This window comes from Pituophis catenifer, unplaced genomic scaffold (assembly GCF_029215685.1).
Source record: "Pituophis catenifer annectens isolate HBS135680 unplaced genomic scaffold, rPitCat1.0.hap2 SCAF_2, whole genome shotgun sequence".
Taxonomy (NCBI): domain Eukaryota; kingdom Metazoa; phylum Chordata; class Lepidosauria; order Squamata; family Colubridae; genus Pituophis; species Pituophis catenifer.
Genome location: NW_027256882.1, coordinates 131,855,847 through 131,871,392, shown reverse-complemented (window position 1 = coordinate 131,871,392; position 15,546 = coordinate 131,855,847). Strand labels below are relative to the sequence as shown.

Genomic DNA, 15,546 nt, shown 5'->3' with positions numbered 1-15,546 from the left:
AAATTCTATTTGGATGCTGAGCCTTAACCCGAATGGACCCATTGAATAGCTCCTTTAAAAAGTTAACATCTATGAAATACCATTGTGGTGTCTCTAATAAGGCTATTATTTTTCAAAACATATTTTCCATAACTACCCTAAATGTCCTCATTTTACTTTATTTGAATACATTCAAAAGGCTATTATGACAGCTGATTCTAGGCTAAAAGTGCCTAGTTAGATGACAAGGAAGTTCAGTTTTAGTTCAAAAGCAAAAGTAACTCATCAGAGTGAAGATTTAAGTTGTTGTTTCTTTAGTATTTTCTGCTGTATGTATAGTGGTCTATAGTGTTCTGCTTTAGTGTAGAAACACAAAAGAACATGACAATTATGAGTAGTTTTGGTTTGCTTACATTAATCACTTCTACATTGCTACTGGTTGGTGAGTCACATAAGACAAGGCATAACTTAAAGCAGAGAAATGTTTTAGCAATTCTGACGGTTGACCAAAAGACAAGAAAATAGAGCCCTACATAATCAGCCAACTGAGCTGATGACTGAGTTGTTGAAGCATGCCACAAATCCCTTCATAAGCTTCTACTTATAAAAAGGTGAAATGTTTTTAAAATAAACTTTAACATCAGAGGCTTTACCTACTTTGACTTTTATGTCTAGGTATTACAGCGTACAGAGTCAGTCAAGAAGTATTTTAGATACAAAAATAAGTAAAAAGGAACATCTAGAGTAAATCAAGTCCCATGTATAGATTTTTTAAAAATCTTGTGGCAGATGTTCCCACTTATGTATTATATTTCCCTCTGATAACAAGCATTTGATACACTTCAATCTGAATTTCCATTATTACAAATAGTCCTCCCTCCCTACCCAACCCAATACTCTACTGATTTTGCCCTCTGTAGCTAAAAATATAACTTCCATTATAGGTCTATAGATAGATAATAGCTTCTGTTTTAAAAGCTTGAAACAACTTGACTTATTGATTTATTTCAAAGCATATAAGTTTTAAAAACTAAATTGATCTAGCGTGGTAGACAGGTGGTTGCAACTCCTTGAACAGAGATAGAAATTGTACTTGCCTGCTAGATTGTCCCATGTTTTAGCTAGAGATCTTCCCTGGGAAAAACAAATACAAGCACACTTACCGAAGAAAGGAAAGAAAGAAGGAAGAGGAAACGGTCAATGATCTAATATACCCTAATCATCAGAAAAGGCCTGCTCTTCCAACCTCTTCAAATGTCCTCCCTTCTCCCACAAAGAAATTATCCCCTTTTCATTTCCCTCTAGCCCCAAATAGAAAAAAAACCTGTATTTCTTTAAAAGAACACAAATAGACACTGTATTATTATTTTTTGTTATCTGTTGGGGTATAGTGTTCCTCATATCAAATGTGTTACTTTTAGGTACATCCAGCCCCAATTATCCAGATCTTCTTTTTCCCCCACCGTAACTTTTCAGTGAGACAGCAGGTCCCAATACTAAAGCTGTCTCATTTGTTCATGGATTCTTCCTTTTGTCAAGTCCTGCAGCTCTGGGACCATCTTGTTCTTAGAGTTGGTTAATCTTGAACCTTCCATTCAGGGAACTGTCTTTCATTAAAGACACCCAGCATTGCTCCAGTCATTCATTTCTGTTTGCAAAGAAGGGTCATTGAGTTCAAATAGTGGATCCATGTTGACAGAATTTGAGAGGTAATCATTTCTCCCTTCATCCCAGGGATGCTGAAGGAAAGAAGTGGCAATAAATGTTTCATCAAAGTCCAAGCTACTCTGGTTAGATTCTGTGAGCACGTAATCTTGCCCAGCTGGGCACCACTCCTGTGGGCAATCGATATGTCTTCCATGCACTGTCAAGTCTACATCCCTGGTTATTGGGCTGATTGGAGGAGTAATTTCCAGATCCTCAAAGGTAGAGAAATCACCATTTAAGGTGGTATCAAAGATAGCCTCCCAGTCAAAATCACCTTTGAGAGAGCCAAGCTCTGTCTGTTCTTCCTGAGTAAGCATAGGGGAACTGGAGAAGCGGGCTGCCTTATACATTCGTTTTGGCAGCGGCTGCTTGCGTTTATGGCTCATTTTTCCATCTGCTGGGTTCCAGTTCTGGTCACTGGTCACTTCTTCAAATTCTTTGAGCAGCTGCTGGGACTCTACATTGATCTTCAGAATGCTGCTGTTTTTCCAAGAGGTTGCCGATTGGTGAGCTGAAGAACTGGAACTTGCATCCTGTTGGATTCTTCCGGTGAAGGCTGGATGTATCTGCACAGGGGGCATCCTGCGTTTTTTGAAAGCTCCATTCATCAGTCTGTCTGCATACTGAGGATCAATCTTCCAGAAGCCACCTTTTCCCGGTTCATCTTTCTCTCGTGGTACCTTGATGAAGCACTTATTCAAGGACAGGTTGTGCCTAATGGAATTCTGAAATTTAAAAGGCAAAGCTTAATGTGAGTTGCTCTGGAAAGAGTGCTAATTTGTAGGGCAAGTCTCCTCACTGACATGAATGCAGTTAAATAGAGACCCTTTAGGATTACTATGTTCTGTTCCAAAAGAAAGATGGAACACTGAAATGGTCTACAAGCTAAAACAGATCTTGTTCATCAGTTAACAAGTACATTACTCCTACCAAACTATAAGGATCTGAAGAACATTATCTTTAAGATTAAACAACATATCTTTTAATGAATGGATTAAATTCATATCGTGTTTTTAGTGGATATCCTGCAAATGAACTAGGATAAAGGCCATTTAACCATTGAGTACAATCTCCTGCATATTGCAGGAGCTGAAATTGAAACATCTCAGGCAGATAGAGGGCTTTTTATCCTCTGATTCAGGGGTCTCCAACCTTGGCAACTTTAAGACTTGTGGACTTCAACTCCCAGAAGCAAAGCTGGCTGAGGAATTCTGGGAGTTGAAGTCCACAAGTTTTAAAGTTGCCAAGGTTGGAGACCCCTGATCTGATTCAATACTAGACTGAAGGGGAGTCCATTATCTCTCTGAGGAATTGATTCCTCCTATTGAGTTGCTTTTCTGCTTAGGAAGTTTTTTCAGATGGATTTTGTTTTTCTGTAATTTAAATTTCTAGAAGCTTTATTAAATGAAAAATAATTTTGTATATCACTAGCAACTGTTTTTAAGGTTAAACAAAAGAAAAGTTAAACAGAATATTAGTATCCAGCCTTTATCTAATTTCTACTGTACACATAGGATGGATTTTCCAGGCTGATTGTCCTAAAATGCAAGTTAATAATGAACTATGGGAAAAAGACATTTTCCACCTGAGTTATAAGTTTATATCTGTTTTAACTGCTTCAGAAACCTTCAACCTGCAGTTCACCAATGTCTCTAATTCTCCAGAATTTTGAAAACCACTCTTCCTAAATTATACATTGTTTAAAAAGATTAAGCAACTAAACAAGTTTTGAAATTCAAATTAATGACTCGAAGTATAAAACATAAGAAGGATCTCACTCTTCTCAACCTCCTATTTCTAATATTAGACTGACACTAGTTCTCTTATCCTTCATACTGGCAAATATATAAATTTCAGCTAAATAATTCACTCCTACATTCATATTTTCTACATATAATTATATGGTTGTTGTATGTTTCTGCACTCTACTGAAAAGAGGGTTTTTTTTAAAAAAAATCTCCCTATATTTCATTCCTTACTAAAAAGTAAGAAATGATTTAGTGCACAGAAATAGGAACCGCAGCCAATATTTTATTTTTTTTAATTAAGATTAAGTTTATGTCTTGTAATTTAAGGAAAATAAAGCATCAATGAGCTTTTTTTCTTCTAATGGACCCTAAAATTGCATGCAAAAATAAAACTAAACCATGATTTGTTGAATAAGCCAGTGCCAAATTTGGCAGAGAAGTAAAATAATTCTGGTTCGCCTGGCCAATTCTTGCTTTGTTCCCTTTTCTTCTCTTCTGCCAGAATACAGATGCTTCTCTACTTCCCAGCAGCAGTAAAGAACTCGTCTGCCAGTCTGTGTGTGAGAGGTGTTTTCTCTTTTTTGTATAGTGGGTACTTTGCTTTTGTGTCTCTGGAGGTTTTGTGTGTGGTTCTCCGTTTAACCTCTCAATATGTGTGAGAATGTGGCTGCTAGAAAGAATGAGAAATTTGGGGGGAAAACAAGTGGGCTTCCTTTATTCTGTGGAGTGGTTTCTCTGGTGGCTAATATGTACTGCCACATACTTCTCTATTTTGATGAGAAACATGGGTAAAAAATGAAAATAACTAATCCGGGGTGCAGATATTACTTGCTATAATTAAACCAGTCATTCATTCAGTCAATTTCAAGACCAGCTTTGCTCTAAAAAATAAACCGCGGTTTGTTTTATCACCTAAGGTGGAGTCATTTAAAAAAAATCACGTAAAGGTGATTTCCTTACTAGTGCTATAAAGCATCTTCATAGCGTCACCCAAGTGTAGTTGAAGTGATATAATGCCTGTCCTTGCAGTTGTTACTTCGGCACAATAATGTTTGGGAGACCCTAGAAGAAGATGCCGTAAATTGCCAGGGAAAAAATGTAACTTTAATCAAAACAAATCTTAGATTAGTGCCGAGTGTGAGTAAGGGCTGTCTGTTTTCAGGAGTCACTGGTGAATTCACAGTTCCTGTTTCATTGATTTTAGGTATGCATAACTACAGCAATTTACAATGGAATGGAAAACATAACCTTCATTCCATACCAGTTCATTCTATAGAACCGGTAGTAAAACTGGCGGGAGGCTCCGCCCACTGACCCTGATGTCATTAGAAGCGATCTGCACGATCCCATTGCGAACCGGTAGTAAAGGTAAGTAGAACCCACTCCTGTTCCATACCTTCAGCTTTGGAAAAAGGCAATTTCCTTACTCTCACAACACTAGAGAGTAGAAAGACTAGCTAAATATCCATTACAATTCCATGATAGCCAGAAAGCCAGCATTATCAGATTCCGCCCCCACCCCAAAATACACCTGGGCTATTTTAATGTGCTGTGGCCCTACATATAAGAACTATGTACTGTTGGATTTAATTTAATCCAGGACAGATACAGAGAGGCCCACATAAAGAACACTTACTTTATTTACCCACTTGCTTGCCTATTGAATTATATCTGCACCCCTCTGTGCTACATCTCGGGCATCCAAAGATCATCTAATCATTTCGTTGAGCTTTGCACAAAATGGTGCTCGCGTTCACGATCAAAATGCAAAATCATAATGATCAAGAACATCAATAAAGAGACCGATCCTCAAAAGAGACATTTCTAATTTTACAAAAGAAAGAATGTGTCTAGAGTGGTGGAGCCCAATCCCCAAAGAAATTCAGTTATCCAATAAATGACTTGGTCTTTCAGTACACAAAGCCAGGAGGGTGTTAAGAGATTGGATATGGTGAAGGATTGTGTGTGGATTTTTTTTTTTAATGTTGCCTAGATATCTTTATGCTTATTCATCCATAATCCTTATTGCCAAAGAGCAAAAGCAGGACTTGAATGCCTGGAGGGCTAAATAAAAACCTATTCCTCCAGGCTGAATTCCCTGGGTATCTTGGCTCTTTTCCAAAACATACAACTGACTCCCACAGGAATCTCCTTCCATCTCCCCCCCACCCCCTACCCTGCTGATGGGAGGCCTGACATTTTGACTTGGAGTCTGTATTTACAGGAACGGGAGTTAGTGAGACGGGTGAGAATGTGGACACCAGTGGAGGGAAAAAAAGAGAAAGAGAGAGAGAGAGAGAGAGAGAGAAATTCTTGCAAGCAAACTGATCTTGGATGAGTTAGAATTTATTGTATAATGACATCTTATAAGGGTCAGTGAATACTCCCTTCCCCTGCCTTAGAGTCATTTCAAATCTGCTGGGCCGTCGACAGCTGCTTGTGCCACAGCTAATTAGCATTTTTATAATTTTCCCTCCAACTATCAGCCAAACCACCTGCATCTTTGAAAAGAGATACTGAATGTTATCAGAAAGAAAGGAAAAAGAGAGAAACAAGTGTCTAATCTAACAGGTTGCACATACCCATAAGATCAAGCTTTTCTTTCCCTTCTCTCTCTGCAAATGTTAGCGCTCACTTAGTTTATTCTAAAAAAAAAAAACATAGCATCTCTCTGTTCTCTAAGAATCTCATGGGGAGCTAGGAGATTTAAACATCTGGCAATATGCTCAAAAACCTGCTACTGTACTTCATATTCATTAATTTTTAGCTTTGTGCTCTTTACCCATATTCTAGTTGTAGTTGTTCTGTAAACAGAATATAAATTTTTATTCTGAAAACTTGTGTCAGCCATTAACAAAAATCTGAGTCCCTCATTTAGTCACATACGTAAGAATTATGGATGCTTTAGGTGATGTTTGTATTATTATGATTCCATTCTGCCAAGTTCGTGGGTACTTTATAGGTTGATTTCCAGTTCTCTACATATATTTATTTTTAAATTTTAAATAGATCTATCTATCTATCTATCTGTCTGTCTGTCTGTCTGTCTGTCTGTCTATCTATCTATCTATCTATCTATCTATCTATCTATATCTCTGTCTGTCTGTCTGTCTATCTATCATCTATCTATCTATCTATCTATCTATCTATCTATCTATCTATCTATCTAATTTACACAGCCAACTAACATGCTAAAAGTGACAACATATAACAAAGCTAAAACAATGATTAATAATACTTATTATATGATACATGCAAATGTTACTTTCAATCTTGAAAACAGTAATATTATAAAAAGGCTGTTTCAAGAATATGGCAGACTTCCTTCAACCCTAAAAATGCATTATCCGCAGTATTTATGGTGGTTTTCCAACAAATTACTGAAAAACCAAATTATGTGACTCCAAACATTTCATCAGATTAACATTTTTATCACTTAAAGGTATATGGAATCTGTTCAGATTTAATTTAATTTAGGTTTAATTTAGGACAAGTAATGGGGACTTTGGGACCAAAGGGAGTCCAATATGGAGAGGAGCCAACATCATCTGGAGGGTGACTTCTTGATGTAAGAAGCCCTCTAATTAAGAGATCATACTTCATTTGATAATGGTATATTTTGTTGGGACAACAATCTATCTAGAATTACATAAATACATATGTTTGCATATATGAATGAATGACAATAGTAGGAAGATGCTTATGGCCATATCAGTATATAGAGGGATGAATGAGCAGAAAGTTCTTTTTAAAACTTTCTCAAAGAAATGCATCTTCTCAATAGGTCGGAAGTAATGTCAATCAGCCCAAGACATGACATTCCTGTATAAGTAGATAGATAAAACAAAGAAATTATCATAGATATATCTTCAAAAACAAATTTACAGGAACACATATCCCAGTAATATCACTGAATAAGAACAATTTACTGACATAAATGTCTTATATGAGGAATCTCTACACCCTTCTTCCATAGTAGGAATTCATAACATGAAGGAAAACAAGTGCATATATGAAATAGTTGTTTTGTGATCAGGGTGGGAATTATTCAATATATTACAATGAGGTCATTTTTGGCAGCATAGTGGCAACCATGGAATAAAGACTGACCATAGTCAATTGTTAGCAGTTCATAAATTGGGTTGAATTTGGGCATCTGTGAGGGGGTTGGAGAGAATTTCAAGTGGTGTGCTGGTATCTTTGGACAGGAAATGAAATTGTATTACTCACCTTTGGTATCTTCACTATAATGTCCAGCAACTGACTTACTACTAATCAGTTACAAAATGAGAAAATGTTAGAGTTTTTCTCTGAGATTCTCTGCTATGCTTCAATGGAATTCTATCTCTGAGATTCAACATTGCACCCTAATCTATAATTTTACAAATACAAGGGAAATCAGATACAAGAATGCTTGAATGAAGCACATTTTCTTTTGGTTGAGATTAATTGGGGATGATGTTAAAAGATTTCTGCTTGTATTATGTTGGCTTTTAAGTATCCATCTTCTACTGGAAAATGTGGGCAAATCACAGGCAGAAATCATACACACTAAACTAAATTATCATTTGTTTGGCTTTGCTATGCATTGTATGAACTTAGCGGCTCAGATTTATAAATTATGTCTTAAAGTACTGTGTAAATCCATAATGACTTACTCAACAAACAGTGAATTTAGTGTGATGCTTGAAATAAGCTACACTTCTACAAGCATCAAAATTACAAATAAACATCATGAGATGTACCATTTCTCCTTATATAGCAGCCAAAATTGAATAAGTGCATTAGAAAAGACCTGGTGATTACCCCTTACTTGGTCTTTTCTGGTTTTCCTATTCACTTCAAACTTTGGCTCAAGTATATTTTAATAAATCACATAGAGCTAAGTATAAGACTGGGTGTACCAGCTATGGTAGTAATTGGAGATTCAAAAAATATATGGCAGATTCCTATCTGTTCCTTCTGGGCACTCCTAACTACTGACTCTGATGGAAGTGGCTATGACCAGTAGTGACATAAGATTCAACTGTAAGTTCAGTTGGCTTCTACATGGAATGAGGGAGGGTGCCATCTTGTTTTCTGCTTCAGGAAGCAAACCATTTTGGGCTGCTCTTGTGTCGAATAAAATAGCCCATCGCTTCTGTTCCCTTCTTTTCTCCCAGTATCTTTTCTCACGTGCTTATTGTTAATTCTTTCACATCTTTCTTCATCTTCAGTCCTGTGGAACACCAGATGGCATCCAGCTCTTTGCCTTGTATATAACTGATATAGCCAGAGCTATTGATCTTCCCTCTCCAATGGATTAAAGAAAGGAGGGGGGGAGGGATGAAAAAGAATCTTCCTTAGGTCAGGTTACCAGTTAATGTGTTCTTTCCTTTCCCCTGTTCCATCCCACTCCATAACCGGCAAAGGATGATTGCTTTAAAGTTTTCTTGACTACAGTGGCATTAACCTGGTTTTTCCTGTTTATGACAAACCAAAATCTGGAGTATAGAAATTGAGCACTAAAAGCTGAATATGGACTGCTTTTCATAGCAAGTTGCCGTTTCCAGGTTCTTATGGAGAATCGAGATATTTCAAGATAAAGCAGTATGTTAATGGCAAAGCTAACAGCCTTCTCTTTGGGCCAGTGTAAGATCAGCATTCAAAAGCCTAAACATTCTAAAAGCATTTTAGTTAACATTATGGTTCAATAACTCTTCCTAAAAAATATAAATACCCCTGGAAAAAAAAAATCAACTGGCCTCTTTTCCCTGTAGATAGTTCTCTTATCTTTTGGATCTATATTTGTGACTGAATGGATTGGAGGCATCCAGTGTATGACAGAGAGGTAATAGCTTCCACACAATTTTTAGATGCACAGAATCTGTGATTAGGTTGACATATTGTTCTAAGTCATAATGTGTATGTTTGTGGTTCAGTGTATTGTGTGAACCCAGTCAACACGGTTATAAATAATAGTTTATGGTGCAATATGTAGCATGACTCCATTAAATTGTACGTTGTCTACTAATCAAAGACAGTTGGAGAAGAAACCCTCAAGGTCCCCAAGAACTGTTCCATTGGCTTAAGGCCTACTCCAGTCTTTGCACAATGTACTTTGGATGCATTCCAACAGAAAAGGAATCAGAAGAGAAGTGTTTAAGGTTTGAAAATAATGCTATTAGTCTTTGCACGACTTAAAATCTTGGTTTGCCATAGAAGAAAGGGTGCCAGGCCACATTTTTTGTACCCCAATGATGGCTCAATAGGTGGATGGAGTCTAAGACATACTGGTCTATACAATAAATAGATCTGACCACTATGAGAATTACTATCTGATTCCTTATCCTTTTGTACTTTTTTAGAAAAAAACCACACTTAAACTGCTTAACTTTTGTCTCGTCCGCTACATTTCATTTTTCCACTTTTATTTTTTTTATTCATCCCTCATTTTCTCTTACACACTTTCCCCATATTCTGGTATATTGTCTTCAACAGCCTTCCCAGGTAGGTTATGGATTATGGGAATTGCAGTTCAACGTATGTGGACAACTTGGGGAAGGCTGTACCTGAACATATTTTTTATACTGGCATTCTGATTGTGTGTCTGTTTTCTATAACTGCAACCATTAGCCTCTGAATAATCCACAGTGTTTATTCTTCAGTGGGAAGATAATAGATAACTACTACCTTTAAAGGAAGAACATGCCTGTTTACATTGTTCTGTTTTCTCATTTACAACAATCTCTTGTGCTACTAAGTGCTTACTCCAAGCAAAACACTTCAATAGGAAGCACACCGAGCAACAGTAATTGTACTCAAGGGAGAAGGAAGCAGAAAAAGGTTCAGCACGAACACTAAGTGCCGTTGGTTGCTTTCTAATGTCATGGTGGGTTGTCAACAAATCTATTCTTCTCTCAGAAGAATGTCCTACAGCCAGAAAACTTAGCAACATGGTTCTCATATAAAATGTCAAAACTGGAAAAAAAGAAGTATGTTACTTTTTGAGGAAATTTGATCCAAAAAATAAAAGACTAACTCTATAACTTAAAAGTGCTAAAGACTGTTTGTAGATCTACCATAATTGTTTCTGAAATCCCTGAACATGTAATTTTAGAAGTTACTCTTCTAACATAAAATATTAACCTGGTTTATCTAGAATGCAAAGGAATTACATTGAATGTCATAGACAAATTGTCAGAACAATTATAATAAGCCATTACTACTGTTGGATGCATTTTGAATGGAAAGCTAGTCATTAATTCAAAACTATTAACGTATGTAGGCACTATACCTTCCCATACATAAAGAGAGTGTCTTACTCAAAAGACAGTTGCCCAAACAGAAATATTCCTAGTCACCTACCTGCCATGTGGGGTCAGCATGCCGGAAATAGCAGAAATTATCAGTAATCCATTTATAGATGTCTGAGAGGGTGATTTTTGTTTTCTTGCTTGCTTCCATTGCCATACAGATGAGGGTAGCATAAGAGTAAGGAGGTTTCACATGAGGGTTGGTCTTGTAATCTATGTTTTCTAGTGGCTGGCCTTGTAGATGTGCAGTCCTGGATGTGGAAGAGGAAATTGGCTTGCCAGGGGTATGGGGCATTCCCATGCAAGCTGGATCACCAGCAAGGGGAGAACATGGTGCAGCCGAGCCAGGTATTTTGTGATAACCATGAGGATCTGTGCTGCATAGGGAAGAGGATGACTTGCCCATGTTTGCATTGATGATGGAGAATTCCTGAAGCCACTGTAGACTGGTCAAGCTGTCGTCCAGGTTGCCCGAATCCATCATGCTGTTCTCCTGACTTTTTTCTTCCTCTGACTGCATATTTAGCCAGCCGTCAGTCATGCCAGTGGAAGCCAAAATAGGCAGGTCCAACATTCAGGAATTGTGGGAGAGCAGGAAGGGGGGGATTGGAAAAGAACAGGGAGGATGGGTAGGGGAACAATCCTGAAACAATAACATGAAGACGTTCAAGGTCCCTAACCACCAGGCAGTACACAGATGCACACTTGAGCAAGTTGCTTCCCAGCCAAACATCAAAAAGCACAGGAGCCAAATATATCCTGGATGTAACCCTAGAGAATGGAGTCACACGTCTCAAATCAAATCAAATCAAATCAAATCAAATCAAATCATCCTTCTCAACTATAGTAGCTAGCTTTATATAGGCCAGGTGATAAATTGGGTGGAAATCACCCAATCCCATTTGTGGTGGGGGTTTTTCAGAACCGCCAAGAGCCTGAATAGCTTTGTTCCTATTGAAACATCATTACAACACAGAAAGAAACATACCACTGAAATAATCCCTAATATTTCTCTCAAGAGTTGTAACGATTTCTTTAAGTTCAGAAATTAAAGGTATTCCAAAATTGGCGCCTTCTTTCTATCTTTTACTGAATCAGCATGAGTGATAAAGAGCAACATTTGTTTTTCTTTCTTTTTTTTTTCTGTGAAAATTGTCTTCGTAAAAATGAATGGAGATATGAACACCTATATTTAAGACAGCAATTCTATATACACTTACCTGGGAATAAGCCCTATTAAATGCAGTGATATCTATTTCTAAGTAGATATGACCAGGGCTGCACTACAATAATACTAATAATTGAATGGACATATCTTCCATCATCCAAATTAATAAGTACTGGTTGTATAAATTCTTTTAACAATGGTTAGAACTGCCAATTCTATCCTGGCCATACCCATTCAGTACAAATGGGGAAGGTTGTTTTGTTGTTGTTGAAAGTACCTCAATACATTATGCGATCAACAGTTTGAAAATTATTTCCACTGACGATACGAAGCTAGACAATTTAAACAAACTAGATCATCTTAGTTGGTTTAGAGATTCTTATAAATTTTCTGGGGCAATTTTAAGGGGGTGCTGATATAGGTTACAATCATACCATAAAGTGGGAAAATCGACCACACATAACAGCAATAAATACTTGTATTTAGGTGTAGGGTATCCAGAACTAAGAAATGAAAATCATGCCAAACACCTTCGTGTTAAACACATAGAAACCCGGATCCCAAATACACGACCAAGATCGTTACCTTAGATAATGTCTCCTCCACTCCCTTGAAATGAAGGTTTTGCTATAGGGTAATTGATTCAGGGAACCCACGATCACAATTTGATGGGAAGGAGAAATAAGCCTTCCCCCCCCCTCTCCCCAATATAAACGGGAGGTAAGAAACCTAAACGTCCCTCTTCTTAGCCAGCCTAATAAATAAATAATCCCGTCACCTTACCTGCTCCTATGAAGAAACCCCACCGCTGCCCAAGGTTTACAGCTAAACGGGGGCTCTTCGTTGGGGTGACGAAGAAAAAGGGGAGGGGGAGAGGGGGGGTTTCTACTGTTCTCCCGTCGGATAAATTATGAAGGCTGCCAGAGCCCTTTTATCCCAAAGGTACTGTGATTTGTAAGCAACAGAATGACTGTCAATAAGTAGCTGCTCCAAAAGGCTTCTCTGGATGCCATGGAGACGCTCCGCCTCTATAAACAGCTTCTGCCCTTCTCATTGGTCCTCGGGTCTCCATGGAGAGCGCAATCATTGACAGCCCCCCCTCTCCCGTTTTTCGGCTCGGTTCTATGAGTTTGCACCAACTTTTTTTTTTTTTATCCTCCATCAATCTTCCCTTTCCCTTTTTTTCTTTCTTTTTTTTTTTTTTTTACTACTAGTTAATTTTTAGTTGCGGGTGCGGGAGAGGGCTAAGCCACGAAAACCCGGAGACCGGAGTTTTCCCGGTGTCACACATGCTACGCTAACACGTGAACGTCTCTCCCTGTTTTGGGCGCGCTCGGCAAGGCGGGAGGCGCGCTCGTTCGCTTACCGAGGGCGAGGGATTGGTATGTGGTAACTACGCCGAGGGGGCGCTTGGAGCTTTACCGCTGTGAGTTTCATTAAGACAAATTAAAGTCCACTTGAAACGGCTCCCAGATGCCCATTATTCTTTGGGTGGCGGTGGCGAAGGGGCCTGTCTGCCAAGAACAAACAGCCCAGCAACCAGAAAGATCCATGCCTTGAAAAGAAAGGGAACCATTTAAAACGTCTGCTCCTTCCTTTCAAAACTTGGCAACCTCAAATTGCTTTGCCCAGCCTCCTCAGGAATGGACTGTTGTGGCTTCTGGCTTTCGTTTGCTTGTTTATTTATATAAATCATCATCACCACCACCACCATCATCATCATCATCATCATCACGATCTATTAGACAGTACTTCTGCCTTGAAGTTGCCTTTTCCAGAAGAGGCACTGCAGGAAGAGGAGAGGACATTCAGGGGCAAAGGGACATTCCTGCTCTTGAACTCTTGCCACAGCCGCTTTAACATTCTGCTTTTCATGAGGCTAAAGACTTCAGGGACCAAATTGATCCCATGCCTAGACCTCATGCAGTAAAGGGGCAGTCATGCGCTGGGGCAGAGGCATGGGGAGGGAGGTCTACACCAGCCTCCTTTCTCCCAGGTGCTGAGTTGGACCTGAAACTGCCTCCCTGACCTTTGTGTAACCCGATCGGTGGGGAGGGGGAGAGGTGAAACCAGAGCTCAGGTAGAATTGGTGGGGGGGGACAGACCCTCAATCAGAAAGATTGCAGCATCCCCCGCCCTTTTTTTAATTAAGAGGCAGGGGTAGAAAACCTCTTCTTTGTCCATCTATCCCTTTCTTTCCCTTGGGAAAAAAAAAAGCATAATTGGGAAGGATATTCAATATTTATCACGTTCTTCAAGAAACTGTGGTCAGCTTCTAGCACCGGGCCATTTTATTCTTCCAATTTCACCAGCCAAGGAAAAAAGTTCTCTGCTGGAGCAGCCTTTCCAGCACTGCTTCTACAACCCTCTTCGGTTTTTCCTATCCCTCAATTCTCATTTAGTCACACAGGTTTCCTTTGGTGCAAATGCATTTTTGCAAAATACATTCCTGCATGAGATGTTGCTCCGCAAATGGAAGAATCAACCTACCTTTTCCTGGTTATCCGTTGCTCTGATGAATTTTTGATGGTGAAGAGCCTTTTTGTGTAGAGAGAGACATTGGTGACATCATGAAATCTGACTAGTGGGATCCAGGCACTTCTGTTAATCAGTCACCATTTTTGCATTCTTTGAAAACTCTGTATCAGGGATAAGGATGGAAAATGGAGAAACAGAAGCAGTCCCTCTGGGTAACAAAATAATGAAAATGAGGACCCTATTTTTATTACTAGGTTTTTATCTCGCCTTCATTTTTTTGTTAAGGTAAGATGGCATATATACATAATACTCCTTCCTCTTCCTATTTTCCCCACAACAACCCTGTGAGGAGGGTTGGATTGAGAGTGAGAAGGTCTGGTCCAAAATCACCCAGCTGATTTTCATGCTTAAGGAGGCCTCAAGGCAGTGGTGGGATTCAAGTAATTTAACAACCAGTTCTCTGCCCTAATGATTTCTTTCAACAACCAGTTTGCCAAACTGCTCAGAAAGTTCACAACTGGTTCTCCCGAAGTGGTGCGAACTGGCTGAATCCCACCACTGCCTCAAGGTCTTCCAATTTTTTGCGTGTGCTTTAGCAAAATCTTTATTGGCTTCTGATTACCAAAATATGAATTAAGGTACCATAGTTTAGTTGTGATTCAAACACAAGTCAGGGAGGCCCAAGGTCAAATTCCTAGATGGTTTTTCTCAAACCTAACCTACCTCACAAATAATACGAATGAAAATTATACTCTTGAGTTCGTGGAGGAAATATAAGGAATGAATCCAAGAGTCAGAATTACAAAGCATTGGAAGACTTCCCTCTGATATGAGTTCTGCTAACACAAAGACATCCTCCTGCATTGATGTAACTTCTCTGCACTACTCTTGACATTTGCATATCATCCATCTTATAAAAACTTCAGACAATGGCCCTTTCTGGCGGTTACTGGTTTTTGGAACCTGGCCCAGCTCAGCCAGTAAAGGTTGCAGCCCTGCCATTTGGTCACTCCCCAAAACGATGTAAAATGTGAGTGAAAGAATGCTCACCGTTCTGCCTTCCCCATCTCAAAGTGAAAATTATGTGTACTCAAGTCTTTGTTGTAAGAAATGGTGGACTTCATCTCTCATAGGCGAGACTAAATGGAAATTTGGGAAGTTAAAACTTTGA

At 38.8% G+C, this 15,546-nt stretch overlaps 1 protein-coding gene across 1 annotated transcript; it reads right to left on the bottom strand.

Annotated features, from left to right (window-relative positions):
* Positions 1–1,592: 1,592 nt before the first annotated feature.
* On the bottom strand, positions 1,593–14,404 carry FOXJ1 (forkhead box J1). Its single transcript, XM_070937548.1, has 3 exons — positions 14,388–14,404; positions 10,782–11,372; positions 1,593–2,411 (listed from the first exon to the last, which is right to left on the bottom strand). The coding sequence occupies exons 2-3, from the start codon at positions 11,301–11,303 to the stop codon at positions 1,593–1,595; spliced, it is 1,341 nt and encodes a 446-aa protein (XP_070793649.1). The 5' UTR covers positions 11,304–11,372; positions 14,388–14,404.
* Positions 14,405–15,546: the final 1,142 nt, after the last annotated feature.